General features: G+C 37.6%; 2 protein-coding genes across 2 annotated transcripts; one reads left to right on the top strand and one right to left on the bottom strand.

Annotated features, from left to right (window-relative positions):
• Positions 1-399: 399 nt before the first annotated feature.
• On the top strand, positions 400-6,608 carry LOC128736432 (esterase B1-like). The gene is made up of 5 exons (XM_053830914.1): positions 400-1,128; positions 1,188-1,315; positions 1,370-1,506; positions 5,667-6,261; positions 6,317-6,608. The coding sequence occupies exons 1-5, from the start codon at positions 400-402 to the stop codon at positions 6,606-6,608; spliced, it is 1,881 nt and encodes a 626-aa protein (XP_053686889.1).
• Positions 6,609-6,689: 81 nt separating this feature from the next.
• Positions 6,690-15,025, bottom strand: LOC128738707 (esterase E4-like). Its single transcript, XM_053834032.1, has 4 exons — positions 14,391-15,025; positions 14,210-14,337; positions 7,656-7,792; positions 6,690-7,573 (listed from the first exon to the last, which is right to left on the bottom strand). The coding sequence occupies exons 1-4, from the start codon at positions 14,973-14,975 to the stop codon at positions 6,690-6,692; spliced, it is 1,734 nt and encodes a 577-aa protein (XP_053690007.1). The 5' UTR covers positions 14,976-15,025.
• Positions 15,026-24,003: the final 8,978 nt, after the last annotated feature.

Here is a 24,003-nt window from a genome sequence, read left to right as displayed (position 1 = left end):
CAAAGAGGACATCTTGATTGAATATTTTCAATATAACTTTTTCGTTGCATTAAACTGTACAAAAGGTTGCTCTACGTAACGGGCAACTCTGTATCTAACGGTGAAGAAATAACAGATAACAAAAGAAAAGGTGCCTTACATAAAGGAGCATCACTATCAATCAAACAGAGAATACCTTATGAGCTTCGTGAAGTAACAGGATGGGTTCCAGGTTGCAGCATTCACCTGACCGTTGGATAATAATCGCAAGGTACGTGATGACATGTGAAACGCATTCCTAGAGAAGTAGAACAAATGCAAAGGTAGAGAGATAAACGCGTTGCATTTACTGTTTAATCTGTTGCTCGACAGGCTGCAACCGTCAGTCAATTGCCTATGTGCAGTTGGATCAATTCGGCAATGTTTTCCGAAGGCAAGTTCATGGTGCAGATGCTTTACAATTATGTTAAGTTTTTAACTGAGCGACGGTTAATTGGTCGAACGATCAACGACAAAGAAGCCCACCCCAAAGAGTGCAAGTTAAAAACGAACCAAAATTCGCAACAATTAGTCATGTGTTTAAGAACTATTGTAACATACGTGAAGTTTATCCTCGAAGAACAGTTAACGGCTCTATGGCCACCGCGTGACGGACCCATTGTGCGCGTGAAACAAGGCGCAGTGCGCGGAGCGACCGGAACTCTACCGAATGGTCGCCCGTATCACTACTTCAAAGGCATTCCGTATGCCGAAGCTCCCATTGGGAAGCTGCGCTTCCAACCACCCGTTCCGTTGCAGTCGTTTGCGCAACCCGTGCTCGATTGTTATGTGGATCGCGATGAGTTTATTCAGCAAGCAGTTTTTATAAGTGTTCTTCGGGGTTCGGAGACTCAACTTCATTTGAGTGTGTACACACCGTCACTTCCGACCGGATATGCAGTGGAAGAAAATCCGAAAAAGCTACCGGTGATGGTCTGGATTCATGGTGGCGGGTTCAATACCGGAACCGTTAAATGTTTCCTGTATGATCCGGCGTATTTTCTCGAACAAGGTGTTTTATTTGTGGCGATGACTTACCGGCTTGGTGCTTTAGGATTTCTCAGTATACCAAGCATGGGTATTGAAGGAAATGCAGGTCTAAAGGATCAAGTGAGTGTACTAATGATCAGTGAACAAACGAAAAATACTTGTCGTGTTTCACATTGCAGGCGCTCGCGTTCAGGTGGGTGTACGAAAATATTTCCCAATTCGGTGGGGATCCAGAAAATATTACAATATTTGGTGAAAGTGCCGGAAGTATGTCAGCCTATCTTCACTATTTATCACCAAATTCAAGGTGATTCAAGTGGTACATTGATCTAATCTAATCTAATGATTTTTTTTTGTGCAGAAAATATTTTCAACGAGTTATTTGTCAAAGTGGAGTCACCTGTTCGGAAACGTTCTTTCAAAGCAATGCAAGTGAAGAAGCTAGGAAGCTGGCGATGTCTCTCGGTTGCAAGGGTGATTCCGATGAGGAAGTATTAGGTTTGTACAAGTTTGTGAAATTGTGCTACTTCTTACAACGAAACTGTTAGTGCAAGGTTTGTAGTTGTTTATTGACAAGCAGGGAGCGGCGAGGACTTACTTCCAAAGTTTAATTTTTTACTTTTTGGTTTGCAAAATTCTATTCGTGAACCTTGAAATTGCGTATTTTTGTGTATTAAATTTTGTAAAAGTGAAATTTCAGTAACCAAAAACAATACGAACGTCGTGAACCATAATTTCCCAAGAAATATAAAACAAAATTCATGCAAATTTGCTTATAAGTAAACTCAAATGTCGTTAAGGGCTACCTCCAACATAGCGTATTCATGAATTTGACACAGCAGAATACTTAATTATAAATACACCCTTTTGAAAAGTTGGTTTTAACGCAAATTATTATATTTCATGGAAAATGGATCCTTGCGTGGCATCCAGCATGTCAGCAAAATTTTATTTCAATTTGCGACAAACCGTTTTGTTAGTTGTTCTGGAATTGCTTATAAAGTGCGCTTCCATCTAACGTTTCCATATAAGTGAAAACAAACTTCTATTTTGCTGTGTTTTTCATGTTTCTAAAAATGTCATTAGACCCGTTTGGTCCTTCTGTAACAGCAAATTAAATCTTAGGTGCTACATTGCGTTATCAAAACTTGACCTGTTTTTGACAGACTTCGTAGCTAGCTGCTAGAGTAGAGGACAATTGGAGGGCCAGTTGCTACTATTTTATTATCTCTAACCGCCACTGCTAGTCGAGATTCGTACATACGACGACTGGCATTAGGCCAGCTTCATTCCTCGAGGCCACCTGAGAAGCATACTGTAATAGTCTTAGTCTGGAATTCATTTGGTAGTAAAATTTGAATCTACTGTAATTATACCTACATACATTGGCAAGTCCTTGAAGTGATGGGTGCTTCTCCCTCCTCTCCTCTCCTCCTCTCCTAATACTACTACTACTACTACTACTACTACTACTACTACTACTACTACTACTACTACTACTACTACTACTACTACTACTACTACTACTACTACTACTACTACTACTACTACTACTACTACTACTACTACTACTACTACTACTACTACTACTACTACTACTACTACTACTACTACTACTACTACTACTACTACTACTACTACTACTACTACTACTACTACTACTACTACTACTACTACTACTACTACTACTACTACTACTACTACTACTACTACTACTACTACTACTACTACTACTACTACTACTACTACTACTACTACTACTACTACTACTACTACTACTACTACTACTACTACTACTACTACTACTACTACTACTACTACTACTACTACTACTACTACTACTACTACTACTACTACTACTACTACTACTACTACTACTACTACTACTACTACTACTACTACTACTACTACTACTACTACTACTACTACTACTACTACTACTACTACTACTACTACTACTACTACTACTACTACTACTACTACTACTACTACTACTACTACTACTACTACTACTACTACTACTACTACTACTACTACTACTACTACTACTACTACTACTACTACTACTACTACTACTACTACTACTACTACTACTACTACTACTACTACTACTACTACTACTACTACTACTACTACTACTACTACTACTACTACTACTACTACTACTACTACTACTACTACTACTACTACTACTACTACTACTACTACTACTACTACTACTACTACTACTACTACTACTACTACTACTACTACTACTACTACTACTACTACTACTACTACTACTACTACTACTACTACTACTACTACTACTACTACTACTACTACTACTACTACTACTACTACTACTACTACTACTACTACTACTACTACTACTACTACTACTACTACTACTACTACTACTACTACTACTACTACTATTCCTACTACTACTACTACTGCTACTACTATATTTATTTTATTAAAATGACCAGTTCTCAAAAATTGCAAAATTTCGATGGTGCGTATATCAATGTATATCAATATACACGATAAAATTTAATGCGCACGTGCTACAAACCAATGTAAACTGCTAAAATTTATTAATTACTAGCTGACCCGACAAACTTCATATTGCCACAAATTAAACTGTGTTGTGCATTTGTTTGTCACAATCTCGAGTTTTGCTAGTTTCTGAGGAGTTCAACCTTAGCTGATTCATTTTGGCAGTTACTTTTCTTTTCGTTTTAACCTGTTTTGGGCATCTCGGAAGTGTTTCGATAGATAAAGAAAAATAAGTCATCGATTTAGCCGATCTGGCGCCCTATTGGTCAACAGAGAGAAATAACAGACTGTAATTTTCAACCCTGATTCATTTTACACAGAATAGCTCCATCGAAGCAGCATTTTTGAAGGATTTTTGCATTGGATTATCTTGCTGGGTCATTCCATGCCTAGTGTCCCGTGTAATCGACCTTCTCGGATTTTTACCAAATTCAGCCAGAATGTTCGTTTTGGGTCAAAAAGCAAAAATCGCAAGTTTGGTACCGCTTGGACTCCCGTCCCTTTATGGGAGCCCCCCCTTTTATAAGCAAACGTCTTGTTTTCGTCAAATCCGCTTATTTTCTTTTGCTTATATCTCCAGAAATATCAAGTCTAGAAAGACACTATTTTACGTTTTCAAAGAAAATTGCCCAAGGAATTCGAAAAAATAATGTTTTTCAGCACCAGTGCTGCCAAGTATTTTTTAATTCGATTTGAAACGTAAATTTCTTTTTTTCTCTCAATGAATACAATTTGATCTAAAAAATTCTAATTCCATTGTATTCCCCAAATTTCCGTATTTCCAGATAATCGTATTGCTCTATTGTGAAAGCAAGTATACAATGTGTAATAAAATTTTCCTAAACACTATTGCCAGCTTTAAGTTTAAATTTTGGAATTTGGTTTTCGGTAGGAACGTTCCATGACGGACCAAATGTTCACCTTGCGACAGATCGGCGATTAATTCCGTGAATTCAACTTGCAGGCTTACCATTTGGAATTAAATAAAAAGAAAACTTATCCAATTTAATTCTACTATGTATATTTATGCTTGACAGATACGTATTTTGCCTACGACATGCAGGCTCTCTCAGTGTATGTTTTCGAACAGCATTACAACGCAAACTGAAAATGACGCTCAAATTTAAACTTCAATTTTGGCATTTGAAATGCCAATTATAAAAAATCTATAATTTTAAGCATGCTTTTAGAAAGGTTCAGTTGGAGAAAATGAGGTTGAAGAGAGTTATGACCTCCGTTCCAACGCATCCCGTATTCCCTCTTGCCCCAGGGTACCTTACATGTAGCGTTACAAATTTTTACTATTTATAGTAGGTTATTTGCTTTAATTTTTGTTTATTCTGATGGTTTTCTAAGGTAATGGGAACATACTGGCAAAGGGTAGAAGGGACGGTAGGGGAGTAATTGGGTGCCATACTGACATACAACTACTCTGACGATTTCGTCGTTAACGCTTGATTTTCAATTACTTGACAATCTCTGAAACCTGCTGCTAAAAATCATGTTTTGAATCTTTTAGAATACGGATTAATTGCTAATTTCTTTAGATATTAAAGCAGTATTCTGGAAAACAAAATAAAATTGCGTGGCATTTGCAAACGCAGCGACATCGGTCAGTTAATAATGGTTAACAACACTTATCGAGTGTGAAGCGTGACGTAATCTAAAATAATATCCCTACATGCATGGTAGCGACAAACTTACGTCAAACGGTCAATTATTTGGTTATGAAACAGATAGAAATATAAATAATAAAAACAACCATTATGCTGAGGTAAAAAATAACACCAATTCAAAACAAAACTAATGCCGTTCTCGATGTGATGATTTTGTAGCTTTGCGACTGAGAACAAAAAAAGTAGCAATGCGCTTTCGAGTCAGTTGGCGCATCCACAAGTAAAAAATTGGGTAAGCAATATTGTACCACTCAGTATGAACAGAGAAGAATTAAATTAACTGAAAATTTCATGAGCACTTGCGGCTTCTCGCCAAGAAGAATAGAAGGATGTTAATTTATTAATTGTTTCATACATGACACGAACTGTTTTATTGCCGAAGGATTTATACTATTTAGTTTAAAAACAAATTCAATTCCTTCGTCATTTTTTCTCCAACAGATACCTTACTGAAGGCCCCAGCCTGTCAGCTGACAGGCCAACAAAACAGCGGACGGGCCAACGCGCGATCGACGGATCTGGTGCTGAAGTTATGCTTTCGTCCGGTGATCGAGCGGTTCGAAACGACCGACAGCATCATCACGAAACCGCCGGTAGAGATCCTTCAGGATTACAACACTTTGCGGATGCCTTTCATGAATGGATGCACAAGCAGAGAAGGCATCCTGTCGACTACCATGATGGGGCAACATTGGGATCGGTTGAATCATGAGCCAAGTTGGTTTGTGCCGAAGTTTATGAACAATTTACGAGTAAAGGATCGATCAGAGCTCGGACGGAAGATACAGAAATTCTATTTTGGTGATAGACGAATCGATATGAGTGTGGTACAGGAGATGTGTGATTACAAATCGGATACGACGTTTCTAATCGATTCGATTGTAAATGCTGAGTGGATGGCCAAACATCAGCCCCAAGTTCGCCACTTTCACTATCGGTTTTCTTATAATGGACGTTATAATTTTGGAAAATTATGCCTCAACTTGGGACACCTAGAAGGAGCCTCTCACACTGATGAATTGTTTTACATGTATAAGTAAGCTTTTAGGATTCAGTTTAATGTAAAATTTTGTAATATTCTTTTTTTACAGATCGGGCTTTCTTCCTAAGTTAGAAGAAAAATGTGACGAAGTGACGGTCAGGCAGAATATGATTAAACTGTGGACAAATTTTGCAAAGTTTGGTGATCCAACACCCGACGAAGATGATTCAATATCATTTAAGTGGCTTCCAATTAAATCTTCGAAACGGACAGCGGGAAACTTCAACCTTGATTGTCTCGAAATAGGTCTGCAGCCCCGGATGGTTCGAAACCCTTGCAATGAACGGCTAAACTTTTGGCGACGAACGCTGAAGCAGCATTGCGAAACCATGTTACGATAGCATCTGTGGTTCTTAAAGTTAATTACTTTTAAAATAATGAAAGAAATCAAAGACTTGTTTTAAGTTTTTATTAACAATTCATCACAAAAATCCTTTCCGGTAAGTTTGAAGATATTTTCGCCACAGTTGAATCCGCTCTTCAGCAGGGTTCACGGTCATTTTGGGCAGTATTCCAATTTCCAGGCAGTTAAGATCAAACACGTCCTCGTTTTTACTGACAGTTCCTACTGGAACCCATTTGCACGTTAACAATGGGTCATCACCGTCCGGTGTAGGATCGTCATATTTCGCAAAATTCGTCCACATTCGTACCATTAGATTCCGAATGCGGCATTCGTCGCTGCTTTCTGGAAGTTGTGGCAGTAACTTCGATCGAAACAAATAGAAGAGGTCGTCTCCGTGACATGCTCCTTTGACGTGACTTAAGTTGAATAGCTTTTTACAACAACTAAATTGTCCATCGTAACTGAAGCGGTAGTGATAATGTTTGACACTGGGCTGGTACTTGGCAAGCCACTCGGCACCCACCACCGTGTTGGTGATGAATATGTTGTCCGACATAAGATCATTCAGTTCGTTCAGTGAATGTTTATCAATTCGCTTCTCGCCGAAATAGTACCGTTTAATTTCCGCTCCGAGTTTGAATTTATCCAAACCCGGAGGGTTTCCCATCAGTTGCGGAACCAGGCGACTGTCGTCGCGATCAAACTCTTCCAAACGTCCCAGCATCATTCGAACTCCTAGCAAACCTTCTCCACTGGTACACCCGTTGATTAATGGCATTTTAAGTGTGTCAAATGATTTGAGGGTGATTTCAGGTGATTCGGTTATGATGCTGTTTTCGTCGATGTTTTGCTCAATTACCGGCCGGAAAGGTATATGGAGGGATAGCTTTTTATCTTCCGGAGTCATAACTTCGTTACGTTTTTGCATTAGTAGTTTCGCTGGAGCATTTTGCAGGGTTTCTAGTAAGAAAACAGAAAACAATTAGTTTGTATATAATGTAATGGATGATAATAAAAAAATAGGAAAAGTACCGAAACATACTTAGAACTTGTAAATCGTCATCTCCTTCGTAACCTAGACTTTTAGCTAGCTTTCGGGCTGTATCCGTTGGATTTTGCTGAAAAGAAGAGTCGGAAGTAGCCACTCCGCTTTGGCATATCACTCTGTGGAAGTATTTTCTGTGAAAGATAGGATAAAATAAATAGCTTTATTTGTTTTACGTATCCAGTATTTTTGACTATTTCAAAATCAATATTCAAAGTAAACATACAAGTACGACACATTTTATTGCATTGAATGGAGTATTTTACCCGATTCTAGTTTTATCCACAAAACCGATTATTTGAGAAAAGTATTTGAAGGGAAGAGTTGCCAAAACTATTTTCAGCGAAGAACCAGGAAGAGGCCGTAGACTCCGAGATAGACCTCGCACCCGATGAGTGTGCGCTGTCGAAGACGATGCACGATCAGTTGGTGTTCGTGGGGATTGGAGAACGGCAGCCCAGGACCGACAGTACTGCAGGACCATAATTCGTTCGGCGCAGGATCGGTAACGGACCGATGCCTCTAAAGTGTTTGAAGGTTCAGTTACAGGACTTTTATTTTTGGATTACGTCGTCTGTTTTTCACTTGTACTGATTTAACAAACTTATTTCTAGTGATCAGCTTTTAGAAACCTCCCCAGAACTCGAATTTGATTGCTCAACAACCGTAAAACACTGGGACCATTCTGATCTCCGTAGACAGATATCTTCTAATTTTAAATTGCAGTACTACCGGAGCTGAATGCTATTAGAAAACGAGTCGTTGTATTCGAATTGTCTCAATTGTTCGAACCGCTTGGCCTTCTGAGTCCTGTTGTAGTGCAAGGCAAAGATGTTTGTCCAGAAACTGTTGGCCGAAAATCTGGAGTTGGGATGAAATATTATAAGGGGTACTCGGCGTTGCTTTGCTCGGCAGCCATCTTGTCGATAACATTTGTCAATCGACCGAATTCGTCGTGAGCCGAACATTTTGGGTAGATTGTACGATCGTTCTACACTGGACCAAATTGCCGTCTAGTATTTAGAAGATGTTCGGTTCAAACCGAATCGTAGAATTACGACGTCTGACCAATAATAGTATGTCTAATATTGCCACATCAGTGGATAACTCGTAGAATTATGGCGAGTGAGCTCACTGCAAACACTTTCACTATTTAACCGGTTCTTGCCTGTAAATCAAAACCGCTACAAACATTTTCCTATTCTTGTACAATCGTAAAAGTGCAAAGAACAAACATTACCTCAATCTGCTAACTCCTGAAGAAGGTGAACCAGCTCTGAACGCTCTCATTCAATATGCACAGTTAATAGTTTTTCTGAGCGAGGTTCTTAAGTGCCAAAGCTAGACGACGTAATAACGAGGCCTAGGGAAAACCTGTGGAAATCATCACTGAAAGATTAGAATCTGTTTATGGATCATTTCGGCTTGCTCCGAATCAGCAGAAGGTTATTGAACATTGGCTTACGATTCCCGCTTTCCGATAATTTTACCAGTCGATCATCAGCTTAGCTTGATCATAGCTTGGTACATCCAATCATGTCCGTACTCTACACGGTCCCTCGGTCCAACGCGTTAATGGATTTGGCTACTTCGAAGTCGTCAACTAGCTCGAAAGTTGGTGCGTAAATGCACGGCATTCTTCCGGTGTCAACCACGGTTTATACAGTAAATCATAGCTCCATTAACTGCTGTACGTGTCAGGCCTGTTAGACCATTTCTGTATTCTGGGCTGGATTACTGTGGTGAAGGCTTTGCACCTGGAACTCATCGGCGATCTGTTGTCATCCGCTTGGATTAACACCGTGAAGCGATGTGTAACGTCGCAATGGGGTACCCAGCCAGCTCATATCATACCAGCTCACACCCAGACAACTCGTATATCATTGTACGAAAATGATCGTAAATATCAAATTCGGAACTGTAAATAAGGCTTAATAAAGTGCGCACAAGTTGACATTCTATCGCTTATTACGATAGTAACTGACAAACATGTGATTTTCAGCACAGAGTTGTAATGCTGTATGAAGCTGGTCGCGCTTAATCGGATCTCATCGTATAAAAATACCTATATAAGTGTATTGCTTATAATTATCCCTCCGTACGTATATCGTCTCCAAAATGGTACGGTTAAGCGGGTTCTGCACGTCGAATACGATTTTGTTGGATACATACCGGTACGTGATTCTCATTTGTAACCTAAATATACATATAAAAATGCCAGTTGGGTACTCGAACTGTATTACGATAATGACACCTCGTTCGTGTGGGTGAACCGCGAGCTTCGAAACATGCGAAAGGAGTTTTTTTTCGCCAGTTTCATACTGAGGACCGAAAAGCTTACAGCATTGAAAGCGGAATCACGTTGCGTTACATTCCGGCCCGGTCGCTGCACTACGGCGGAATCTGGGAAGCAGGAATCAAATTGTTTAAGTTCCGCTTTCGTCGCATCATGGGCAACCACTCATCGACTGGGCAGCGCTGTTATGGAGTTAGTAGGATCGTGTCCTTAATAACCGGCTGCGAAGTCTGTCGGTAAAGAAAGGTCAAGTTTTTAAGAACGTTTATAGCCATGACTCTGCTTTTACCAGCGTTTTCCAAATCGGAAATTAAGCTTATTGCAAAACAGTATACGGAGCACTGCCAGAGGTTTCGTGAACCGAAAAAGGTTGGGAACTACAGGTTTATACCACTGTTTTATATAGTTTTCTGTATCGAGCGAGCAGTCGATTATAAGCTATCAAACCATACTCGCGTATGTTATTCAAACTCAGGGCATCATATGATACAGTCGAGGGTGGAGTGGACAGTGAAGTGAGTGATTTGCTTCGGACGGCGAAAGCAATCTACGCCATACTAAAACCAGAGGCAAATTGGATTATAAATCACCCAGCTAGCATTTTCATATCTATAAAAAAGGTAAAAATCAGCGTTACGTACAAATACACATACTAAACAAATCGTATTTCATGCGCAAAATTGGCATATTTGTACTATTTTGGAGACTCATTATCATTATATACGACAGAAAAAGTACTACCTTTTAATATTATGCAAAGTATTTATCAATCAGTTATCTATATTTTAGTCTGAAAAACATATGATTTAACTTCTGCCTCTAGTTCTGAACAACTACTTCGTCTATATTGTTTGCCACAGAACACCAGTTTCCCATAAATTAATTTTCGCTTTCAGCAGTTTTCGGGTTTACTCTAGAATTCACTCAACGATAGCCCAATACTTCTCGAATAGGGGCGTTTTGGAGCGTTGAAAGGGTTCTTTTCTTTGGATACTTCCTGCACGTTGCAGGCCTCATACCACTCTACCACCTCTGTTCTACTAAGTTACCAAATCCGGCCAAAAAGGCACGAAACATTCGTGTCGCTTCCGAAAAGCAACCTACGTATTTCCAGGCTCTGACAAATTCCTAATTGACCGTCCCGGTTGCAAGGAAAACGTCGCTTTTCCAGCAATCGATACAAATAGATTGTTGAACTAAAAAAAATTCTTAACGAGTTGTGACAGTTTCATATGCTTGAAAATGTCTACCAGCTTTCCCCTTCCGGTTGGCGTATAAAACTCCTGCCCAAGAAACTGTTTCAAGTCTACTTCGAAGAAGATTTTTTCGTTTTTAGTGGTGCTGGCTTGCAAGGCCTGCAAAGGTAACAGTGAATTCTTTTCTCTTCAAGAACCCCACCGGCACGGCACCAGGAATACGTGCTGGATGACTAGAACAGATTGAAGCCGACTTACTTGTGTCGAATTGAACGAATTGAGATTAGGTTAAAACTTTGTCTTCAACCGCAATATTAGCAACTTCATCAAGAACCATTCTCTTGCTTTTAAAAATGAGCGAGTTTTTACCGCATTTAATTGAATGCCATTGGACCTACTCCACTCAACAATTTTATTATTGTCTACATTTAGCTTATTCACTATGTCGCAAGTTTCATTTGTTTTATGGAAAATTTTAACTGAAAATTGACAGCGAAAATTAAAAGTGAAATTATCAGCGTTGAAGTTGCTCAGGCAGATCGCTTATGAACATAGTGAACAAAAGCGGCCCGAAAATTGACCCTTGCGGACTCCCGCTTCTTCCATTGGATAAGTTTGATTTCATGCCGTTAAATTTCACGTATTCCAACCTATCCAAAAGAAATGAATGGAGTAGAGCAATAACACATTTTTCAAGTAAGAATAAATGCTTGAACTGTCTACAAAGCAGGGAGTGGTAAATGGAGCTTTGCTAAAGTCGAGGAGTACCATGACAGTGACAAGTGTACGATCCAATAGAAAGGACACTATAGACAGAATAGACTGTTTTGTATTAAATACTCATATAAATGTTTGGCAATAAGCCACTCGAAGATTTTAGTTAGACCAGATAATCTGCTTGAGTGGAAGGATTATCAGTTTTGGCGATTTATACAACACAAGCGATTTTCCAGGCACAAGAAAAAGTTAGGGTTGTTAGAATACAATTGAGAAAGTCAGTTCAGCGTTGTTGAACATTCGAAAAAAGCGAGGTACAGCACCGATAATAATCAGCAAGCGAGTAAGAAATGTTTTACAATTGGCAGCGTAACACAAAGTGTCTTCTTTAAACATGTAAAGGAATGATATCAGTTTGAGAGGAGTCACACGGAGCCGAATTGAATTCATTAAGCACTTTTTCTTGGGATAAACCTCTGAACGAAAAATTATTGTCAGTTAAACTGACGTAATAATCGAATCGGTGGGTTGAATTGAAATGAGAAACGAACTTAACGGAGCATGTTTATCAATAATAGACAAAAGAGTGCTATTGACGATAGCTAGGTTGTCAGTTGCACTGCTGAATCGTTGCATTGCAGAGAGTTCACCGTTGGTAGGTCTACAAGAAATTTCTTCAAATGCCGCTGCGGTTTCTGTTAATTTGCTGGGTCTAATTATTTTGCTGCACGATACCTTATGAGAGTAGAATCAATATATATAGAATGCCAGTGTCGCTGTTTTTCTATAGGACTCATTGTGGTAAACATGATGCTAACAATCTGTATCAAGTCTGTGAATCGGGAACTTCGTTGTCAAAGTTGCTCATTGTTATTTATCTGTGCGCTGGTTGGTGCTGTCATCAGTGCGTTCTCCGTTGTGTTTTTATGCCAGTGAAATGGTTTCAAACGTTCTTTTTCTTTTCGTCCGGATGAATAGAATCCCACAACTGCGCCCTTTTGCACCGATTTTTTCAGAAATTTGAAGCAAGCGAAATTTCCAATCACATTACTTGGCAGCCATATTTGAAATTTTAAACTGGTCGTCAAAGTTTGACAATGAGATTCCCCTTTTGATGAATCTCAGGCACACACACATTTGCATATATAATGTAAATACATTATCTGAACATGTGTGATGTTTACCACGCGCACTGCAGCGACACTGGCATTCTATATTGATAATACTCTTATGAGTTTCTAGATTTGGAATAAAGGCAAGCCAAGACCTGTTCGGCTGCTAAAATTTTTTCTTGATATCGGCACATGACAGCATCGAACAACCGAAGTGCCTTTTAAGGAAAGTCCTTTGGAACACCTTGCTCCCGGATATTTGGGGAATCGATGAAGAGAGTCCTCTATGAAAGTTGTGGTGGAAGATTTCTTTGGGCTTCAGCTGATCCACTTCTTTTCAAAACGTCAATTGGATCAGATTGAAGAATCTGATATGGACCTTGTGCCAAATGAAAAATTTTTCGAAGCCGTAGTTATCTCCGTGGTAAGCTCCATGTGAATTGAAGATTATATTAATTATAATCATTTGATAATCAATTAATATCAATCAATCAATGTAAATCAAGCAAAATATTTTGTTCATATAGCCTAACATCTCTAAATGTCGTTAGGTAAGGTTTAATATTTTGATATCAAAAGAGAAATAACTTTCCATAAGTATTGATATGGTGTTTGGTGTAAACGAAAGATATTTATACCTAATTTACTCGATGCTTTAGGCCAGCATCGCCTATAAACGACAGGGATTCATTAATCTCATTAAGCAAAACAACTTTAAGAAATAGCGATAAAGAATCAGTGACATATCGAAATAAAAGGTTAGTCTAATTAGATCGTATGTCACGATGGATCCTATGATTTGAATTTTAAATTGATTTTTTATATATGATAATAGAAAAGTGAGATTCATCAAGCATACCGTTTCTAATAATTCCTAGAAAAAAAAGCTTGAATAGACAGTGGCAGCAACAGCGCCTTGTCCGTCGAAGCATGCAGAAATTTTGGCGAATGAAGTAAGCATCAAAGGCAATTTAACATTCACGAGAAACAGCATAAATAGCAAAAGCGAAATGTCTGATGTAATCGCTTATACTCCATATCCGACAGATAGAAGTTAGCGGTGAGTAAGCGCAGTGCCGACGACTAAATGAGTTGCTTATTTTATTCATCATGCAGAGGAGACTTTCAAAAAATGATCCTCATTTCATCATCATTTCATCAAAATTTCATTATTTCACATTATGGTTGGTCTAAATATTTCATTTTAAGTAATGCAAATTTGCCACAAACCTGGAATTCGGTGACAGATAGTGCAAATAAGCGGCCATACTTCCTGCGCTTTCTCCAAACACTGTTACGTTTCCAGGGTCTCCCCCGAAGAGGGTAATATTTTCCTGTACCCATTTAAATACCAGTAGCTGTAAATAGAGAACCATTAGTATAGCAGCAACAAAGCTAACTCTTCACTAACCTGATCTTTCAAGCCGGCATTACCTTGCACTCCCGCACTGGGCAAACTAAGAAAACCAAGTGGCCCAAGACGGTAGTTCATCGTAACCACAATCACCCCATCTTGCACTAAGTACACCGGATCGTACATGAAACTGGCTCCCGAACCAGTAATCCATCCACCTCCGTGAATCCATACCATAACCGGTAACTTGAGATCTCGCGCGCTACCGTCACCGGGTAACGCCGGTGTAAAAACATTAAGATAAAGTCCATTCTCCTTCCCTATTATCCAGGATCCAACGATAGGCTGCATGCACATGCTGCGGTCCACCAAACAATCGACCACTTCGGTGTAGAATTTATCGATCGGAACCGGTGGCATGAAGCGAAGCTTTCCAAGCGGTGGTTTTGCATACGGAACACCTTTGAAGTAATGGTATGTGTCTCCATTGGGAAGTGTTGACGTAACGCCACGAAGTTTACCCTGTCGGACTTGGACCACGGGTCTCACTGCTGGCGGGAAGCGTTTCAGCAATCGGCTTGATATCATATAGTTTATCAAGGCGATAAACGCCGAGAAGTATATTTTGATATTTCCGAACATCGCATTTGATTCAAGTTCGCTGCCCTACAGCCTAGAGATTAGCTCTATCTGTCTGTCGGAATGACGTATAATTGCAAAATCACTTCCCAAAACAGACTGTATAATAACATCCAGCACGCTAGTCACGAACGGTCCGAACCTCGCGAGTGTTTAATTACAACTGAGCCATTATACAACAGTGAACACGGCAGCGGCAGTGTTATAAACTGATAGTCGAACGCCAAGCAAAAACATTCCAATCGTGGTGAGTGTTCGCGTAAACCGAGGGGCCACTCATGATGAACCTGTTGTGAATGGAACCCATTTATTTCACTAGGGAAAGGTACGAAAGGTTCCGAAATAAATTAAAAAACCGGCTTTTCAACCCAATCTGTAATTTATTGCACGGTTACTGTGCAATTATAACTAGACTATGTGTCTTGGTTTGGGCCCCTTTAGACCGGGTTGCCCCTACCCCAATAATACCATAATCAGGAATATCTGTTGCCGGCGAGTGTAAAAGCCAAAGCCCGCGTGGTGCTTGATAAAATTATGGCGATTCATTCAACGCGAATGAACTCTGGACTGATAGTAGAGGAAAGCGTCGTAGTTAGAGTTATACTTAACAGAAAAGGTGATCTTATCGTTCTCTTACTGCTGTTAGTCGATATTTTCTTTAACCAAAAATTCGATTATTCGAGTGTTTGACTGATCAATGATCATGAATGGGTTGGTTTTTCTAAAATTTCGAATTGATACAAGATTGATCAGCAAGAATACATAAATAATAAAAAAACGTTTATTTTCAGATTCTGCTTTTTGGCTGGTTTTCGGTGGTTTTATTTCACCTTTTTCAACAGAATACGTCGGATATAGAAGCAAAACATCGTTTTAGCTGTTAAATACAGACTACATAGCCGAAAAACAGAACCTGAAAATATCATATTACAGTCGGAAAGCATACATTCAAGTAAAAAACGTTTAAAAAAATAATAAAAGTAATGTTAAAAAATTGTAGATAAAATAAAAGAAAACATAAAAACAATTAGTAACAAAATTGAGAAAAAAGAACATCGACAACAACATGTTCTGATATATGTAATTATACTTGTGTTTGGAATAATTAGGCTTTAAAGCTTTATTTCAAATTGAATTGGAAATTGGATATGAAATAGAGCTAAAATTTGAAGTAATTTGGACTGGAAGTTTCACTTGGAATTAGATATGAAATTGGATTTTTAACAGAATTTAAACAGTTTTTATTTGAAATTGGACCTAAAATTTTATTTGAAATTGGATATGTATTAGACCTGGAATTGGACTTGAAATTAAAGTTGAAATTGGGTTTGAAACCTTGGTGTAGGTTGAATTTTAAATTGAACTAGAGACTTGGAATTAGATTTGAAACTGGAATTCAAAGTACTTGCAATTATAATACTTGCAATTGGATTTAAAGTCAGAGTTTTGATCAAAATTTGACCTAAAATTGGACTGAAGTTTTTGGAGCGTCTTAGTAGAATACGAAACCAATTCGTAGAAGAAAACTTATCCAATCGATTGGATAAGTTTTCTTCTTTTTTAATTTTAGGCTAAAATTGGAACCAAATCAGGCTAAAAATTGGGCTTCATGCAATTGGACTCGAAATTGAGCTTGGCATTAGATTTTAAATTAGAGTTGCATTTGGACTAATTGGAACTTGAAATTTCAATTCAAACCGAACAGGGACACGAAACTAGTCACGAAGTGTTATTTGAAATTAAAATTCACATTCGTAGCCTCGTAGTCTCTTTTCTGTTCCGCTTGTTCTCTTTTCCAGTACTGTTTCCACCTTTTTTCCGATTGTTCTCCTTTTTTGTTCTGTTTTCTTGGTTTTTGTTATCGCTTTCCAACCGTTTTTCCTTGCTTTCCTTGCTGTTAAGTTTTGTTACCATTTTTCCTCTCTCTCTCTCTCTCTCTCTCTCTCTCTCTCTCTCTCTCTCTCTCTCTCTCTCTCTCGTCTTTCGTTATATCTGCACGCCGTTTCCTTTTTCACTTTTCTGCTGTTCCTGGGGGGGGGGGGGGGGGGGGGCTCCAATGTTCCTGAAATTTGGCTCCAAATAGCACATGCAATTGAACTTGAAATTGATCTTGGCATTGTACATTAAACTAGGCTTGAATTTGGATTAATTTGAACTTGAAATTTCAATTCAAATCGGACACGATGTTTTACTTGAAATTAAAATTCACATTTTTGGTTTTATTTTCTCACACGTTTTACATCTTTTCTGTTCAGCTCTCTTTTCCAGTCCTGTTTTCTATGTTTTTTTTTTCTTTTCTGTTCCGTTTTTTGGTTTTTGCTCTCACTTTTCATTCATTTTTCCTTTTTTTCTGTGCCGTTTGTTCAGACTTTCTTAGTTTTCTAATCCATTATTTCCTCATGCTTATCAGTCATTTTTCATTATTTTCGTCAGCCCATTTTCAGTCTTTTTTCTTCTCTTTTGTATCGTTCCCAATTCTCATATTTTTCTAACTTTTTTATTTTCTTTTCCTCTCGTTTTTCGTCTTTGTCTGTGTCGTTTTCTCTTTGATGCCCCGTTTTCCGTAGTTTTCCGTATCGCGATTTTTCCCATTGTTTACCGTTTATTGTTAGATTTCCAGATGCATAATGAATGTTAAGGTAATTCTGAAGTATTTGTGGTTTTGGGGAAAAGTCAAAACAAAAGCTGTGCTACAATTGGGCGTGAGGTGTGCATAAATAACATTTGAAAATTATTTTGGTGAGCAATAAGGCTGTTACAAATATTTTGAAAAGGCTTTGTCCTTCCGGTGGTGGTGGTGGTGGGCAAGTGAACGGCGGGTGGGAGGTAAAAAAAAGATTTTTTTTTATTCGATAAAAAAAAATATGCGTTTTAAGCATTTTTACTTAAATGTCAAATGCCAAATCTATTCTTGCTTTTCATATAGACGTTATTATTTTCCTTGCAAAAACCTACAAAAAGAAAGACAAAGCGAAAAATTTTTTTTGCTGATTTTTAGAAATTCCGTTGTTTGAATTTCCATTTCTGTTTCATTTTAGAAGCGTTAACTCCACTCGTACACTTATTTTTCGAGTCTTTCAGGCTGTACAGGCCACAGGCAATTGTTTTTATAAAAAAATTAATGCATGCCCTACAATAAATTTTTTATTTGTTTGTGTTATTTGTTTTTAGTTTTATTTGAAATTGAACTTGAAATTTTATTTGAAATTGGATATATGTTAGATCTGAAATTGGATTTGAAATTAAAGTTGAAATTTGACCTAAAATTGGATTCGAAACTCAGTTTGAAATTAAACTTAAACATTACATTTGAAATTAGATTTGAAAATGGAATTCAAATTATACTTGAAATTGTACTTAAAATCATAGTTTAAATTTGAACTCAAATTTGAGATTGGCTTTGGATATTGAATTAGGCTTGAGTTTGGACTAAGTTGAACTCGAAATTTCATTTCAAACTGGCCATGAACACGAAGTTATACTTGAAATTAAAATTGACATATATGGTATTATTTTAGTTTTTTCTCCTTTTCTATCCAGTGTTCTTGATCTTTTGACATATTGACTCTCACTTTCCATCTGGTTTTCCTCGTTTTCCTTTTTTTCTGTTGTTCCCTTTTTCTATGTTTTCTGTTCCATTTTTTTCCTTCATACTTTTCAGTCACTTTTCGTTATTTCCCTTCCGGTTTTCAGTCTTTTGTCTTTTTTCTCTTCTCTTTTTTATCATCTCCAGTCTTCGTAACACTTTTATGCGTATATGCCATTTTCCTCTTTTTGATAGCTCGTGTTTTCATCTTTTTACTGTTTTTATTCCGCTTTTGGTTCCCTTTCTTTTCCTGTTTTCTTTTGTTATAATCCGTTTTTCATCTTTTTATCCTCCATTATACCTTTTCTCTCTTTTGCTTTTTTCTTTTCTTCATTTTCTGTCATATTTTCCCGTTTCTTTGTTTTAGATTTCTCTTTTCCCATTTGACCTTCTTTTCCATTTTTCTCGTTTCCCCTTCGGTTTTCTTTTCTCTCTCATTGACCTTATTTTTCCTTTTGGTTTCTATAGATTTTTCTTGTCCCGTTTTACCTTTTCTCTCTCTCGTTTTTTTATTATTTCTGCCCGCTGTTTCCCCTTTTTACTGTTCTTTTTCTCCTGTTCCTGTTTTTCTTTCTGTTCTGTTTTTCGTCTCTTTTCTGAGTCCTGAATTTTGGCATTTACTAATCCATTACGATTTTTTCTGTTTCTCGGTTACGATTTACGTATTTTCTTCGCTTTTTAACTTCTTTTCTATCCCGTTTTTCGTTCATTCGTTCGTTTTTGCGTTCTTTCTTTTATTATGCCCTACTTTTCCTCCTTTTCTGTCACGTTCTGTTGTTTCTTTCCGTTTTATTCATTATGTCTTCATTTTTCATTTTTCGTTCTGTTTTTCTCGTTTTCTGTTTTTGTTTCTCCATTCTCCTGTTATCTTGTTTTTCCAAATTTTGTCCCATTTTTTCTCCTTTTCTGTCCAGTTTATCCTCATTTGCTTTCTCGTTCTCCTCATTTTCTTTAGGAATCTTAAAACGTTTCTCTCATTTTTAATTTTTTCTCTTCCGTTCTTCACCTTGTTCTGTTCAAGTTCCCCATGTTTTAGCTCCGTTTGCCTTTTTTCTCTGCCGTTTTCTTCTTTGCTAATGTTTTATTTTTTATGTTACGTTTTCCCTTTCATTGTCACATTTTTCTTTCGTTTTTCTTTTTTCATGCCAATTTTTAATTTATTTTCTCTTGCATTTTACTTCTTTTTCTTTTCCAGTATTTGTCTCGTTTTCTTTCGTGTACTTTGCCGTTTTTCTTCTTCTGTCTAATTTTTCTTTATTGTAAAACGTGCTGACAGAAAGAATTAAAAAAGAGCACTTAACCAAATCAAATTTTTAAAGTACATAAAAATAATAACATCAATGAAAGGGAAAGTCCAACAGGGTACTTGTTTGAAGCAGTGTGCTTAGGGAAAGTGAAGTGGTCAACTTCCTAAGGTTAACCTTGGCCCGGCTAACACATTGTGGATGATGAGCGGGCCCTTCTCCCCACCTATTGGGGTCATTCTGCATTGGGAGGGCTTACTAACGATTGACTCATGCGATCTAGCTTCTGGAAGGAGATTCTTAAACACCCTTGGTACGTGCAAGCGATGTTGGTTGCCGACCGATTCCCTTTTGGCCCTTCATACAGGACCTGGTGAACGTGACCAATGGTTATGTTTGTACGATTCCCCTTGTCAGATAAGCCCACTGCTATGAACAGTTGTTCTGCTGCGATAGGTGGTAGTCCTCATATATACATACATACATTGTAAAACGTTAACATCGTAAGGAACTCTTCACATGCACTCACAAGCACGCCAGATTTTGGGAAAAACATTTAAATCTTTGTAAACCAACCGAAGCCCTGGTGAATACGTGTCCAATTCGTCAAAGTGTAGTAAAATTTGTATTAATTTGTTTATAATATATCTACGTAATGCAGAGAGAGAAAAACAGAGTTGTTATTCGGCCACGCTGCATTTTTGTTTATAGCAACCACCTAGGCAACCACGTGTGGTTTGACAGATAACTGCTTTTTAATTTACCTAAAATTAAAAAAGAAGAAAACTTGTCCAATTTAATTCTACTATGTATGCTTTTTAATTGCACGATCGTGCAATTAGCGGACGTGCAATTAGCGCACGAATGCTGTGTACCTTAAGATCTGTGATGGTCAAACTGCGGCCCGCGGGTTGAACTATAGGTTAAATTCATTAATGTCAGAAGTCACTCCGGCCCGCGGAACTAATGAGAAGATCTGATTTGACCGGCATCATGTATATAGCATGGCCACCACTGCTTTAGATCCATCGGTAATCCGTAATCGGTAAGAAACTGTTTGCTCTACGTTGTTTTAGTCATGAGAAATGAATTTTTAAATTACCGTCATCCGGGGCGAGATTGTGCCAAAAAAGCATATATTTTTGTTCGTTAGGTCAGTATACACACAATTTAGCAACTAAGTTGATTTCAAACCTGTCAATATATACTAAATTGTTCAATTAACAACTACCGTAGAGATGGTTTAGTTACAATGAAACCTAATTTTACTGGAAGTGCATGAACTTTGGCACAATCTCACCCCTTCTATGGGGTGACATTGTGCCAAAAACATAAAGTTAGGCTAAAAACCTAAACAGTGAACATTAGCATGTTTATAAACAATACACATAAATATCAGTATAAAGTAGTTCACATGGGGCCGTCCATGATCTAACTGGACTATTAGGGGCAGGGGGTCGACCAAAAACAACGTATCATATAAAAAGTATGAACGAAAATAACCCGGAGAAGTCTGAAATAACTAAAAATGAGTTCGTAGTCAATGGACAGCCTTTATATAGCCAGTAGCGTTTCTAGGGTTAACAAGGGGGAAATATATGAAGGGGTGTATCCTAAGGGGGCATACCTATTTGATCATTTAACAAAAGTAACCATTACTTCGCTCGAGAACCCGCGGCCGCAGAACATGTGGCCTATCCCACCCCCTCCCCCTCCTTAAAACTGGCATAACCACGGTATAATATATTCGTACCGTATATTATACCGTATAAACACGGTATAATATATTCGTCTTATATTAGAGTGTTTATTCAAAGTATCTGAAAAAGAAAAAATTAGTTTAAATTATTTAGCAGACCTATGATGCTGTTTGCTCCAAAATGGATGATGCAATCTAATCTGTCAAAATATTGTGCTCAATAGTAAAGAATGTGAGTGTGCTGGTGTATACTGACGTATTTTTTTTGTGTATGTGAAATCCACAAATTGGATCGATCATTATGGCTTGGCACAATCTCACCCCCGTGAAGCTCGAATAGTACAAAGCTTCGAAAAATATTATTTTCGTAATCAAAACCTTTGCCAACGCATAATAACCTTTCAATACATTGTAAATGATTAGTTTATATACCTTCAAGATAGCAAGTTGATGCGATTTCTTGTTTGGGTTGGTTTATGCGGGACATTTTTTACAAGCGTATTTTTGATCGCGAACTTTGAAACCCTGTTTAGGCTAAATAGTTTGCTAATATTATCTGTGTTCCATTCTAAGTTATGAATAAATATGTTATGTTCATCATCATTTTGAATTTAGGTCACCAGTTTCTATAGATATAATAAATTTTCACAAATAAACATTTTCGGTTTTTGGCACAATCTCACCCCGGATGGCGGTATATGAATACAGGAAATCCGAAGTTTTAGCCGTAACTCAGGACAACAAAAAATGAAAATTTTATCATTAAACTAGCTGAGCGGTTACCGTTACCGTACTATTAAATCTGGTGTTTCCCAAGGAAGTGATATTGGACCTTTGGACCTTCATCCTATTCTTCAACGATGTTGGTATACTACTTAAAGTCGGATGCATTCTTGTTTACACTGACGATCTCAAATTGTATCTTGACGTACGCTCTATCGAGGGTTGTCATCGACTGCAAGATTTACTAGATGTCTTTGTGAACTACTTGATTGTGGGTATAGCAAAATGTGTAGTAATTACGGACCATCGCACAGTGGGGCGACCCCATACAAATGCTGGCCAAGCAAAAAAATCTCTTTAAATCAAGGATAATATGGTGGTTCCTAAGTAATTTTTGGGTGCTGAGCCCGAATTTCAGGTTTATTTTGCATTAGAACGTATATTTTTTGTGTTAAGGAGAATTTTCAACTATTTTTCAAGTATTTTTTAAGTATAATGACGTACAAGAAATGAGGGTCATTTAGGAAACTATTGCAGATGAATTTTTATAGGATAAAACATTATATAAAGCAATACAAAGTTGGTATGAGCTTTAATAATCAACACAAAATCCATAGTCCAATCCATATATCCAAGTTAATATTAATCAAAAATCAAAACTTTTCCCCTTATTAGTTTTCTTAATCTTCTTTATCTCCATCTTCATCTTTTTCTTCTTCTTCTTCTTCTTCTTCTTCTTCTTCTTCTCCTCCTTCTGCAGAATCACTCGTTTTACGTTTCGTCTTCAATAGCAATACAGCGTTCTCAGAAAGATCTTTCTAATTACATTTTTCCGTTTCGAAGAAGCTTTATCCGGAGAAATAAAAAGACGAATAATTCTATCACGATTTGTATTTTCACACTCATTTTTGCATGTAAAATATTGTCTTGTATTTTTATCACTATTTTTAGCATAAGGCAATAACCTTATTTTTGTGAGGGTCAATACCGGTGTAGTGGCTAGCATTCACGCCTCTCACACCGCGGATCGTGGTTCAATTCCTAACCCCGCAGAAGTCACGAATGACCCGAGTTGTTAAAGTGACTATAGAACAAAAAAAACTTATTTTTGTGCTTCTTCTGTCATTCGTCCTATCAGCAATATAGTTGTCTAGATTCATTTATGACCGCGAATTCAAATTCTTTGCATTGCAGTGGACGTATTATATGAGGACTATATCCTGAGATAAAGGTTTTTGGTATACAAACAATAAGTTTCGAATTTTTCTGAAATAATCTGTTCAAGAACTTGCTATAAGAAAATTTCTCAACCTTTCAATTAATTTCATATCTATACCCGTAATTTCAGAACTAATACCAGGATTGGCATAAGATCTACGAGCTGTATTTCCGTCATTACTATCGCTGTATCCTCCAGATTTCCTTCAACTTCTAAAATCTAGTCAATATGCAATATGGACCATACATTCGAAGCAGCTTATCCAACTTTGTAAAGGAGATATCCCATAATTAAGATATCCTACGTTTACTCTGAGTGTTTGCATTTTGTCTATATTATTGAATTCCGATATAGTAGCCTTACAAGCGTAACATCTATGCTCTGCGCTACTCTGCGCTAAATGAGACTATATCCATTTGAAAGCTCATATTTTACGCTAACTTTTATCGGTAGTGTCAATAGTGGCGAACCTTGGCTTCAAAACTTTTAAGCGTGTTTTACGCGAAAATATGGCACTTTTTTAATGAAAATTAAAATTGTGGCATACTATGATAAAATTA

The sequence above is a fragment of the Sabethes cyaneus genome, chromosome 2 (genome assembly GCF_943734655.1).
Source record: "Sabethes cyaneus chromosome 2, idSabCyanKW18_F2, whole genome shotgun sequence".
Lineage (NCBI taxonomy): Eukaryota > Metazoa > Arthropoda > Insecta > Diptera > Culicidae > Sabethes > Sabethes cyaneus.
Note: the sequence above shows the minus strand (reverse complement) of the source record. Positions and strands in the feature narration are given on the sequence as shown.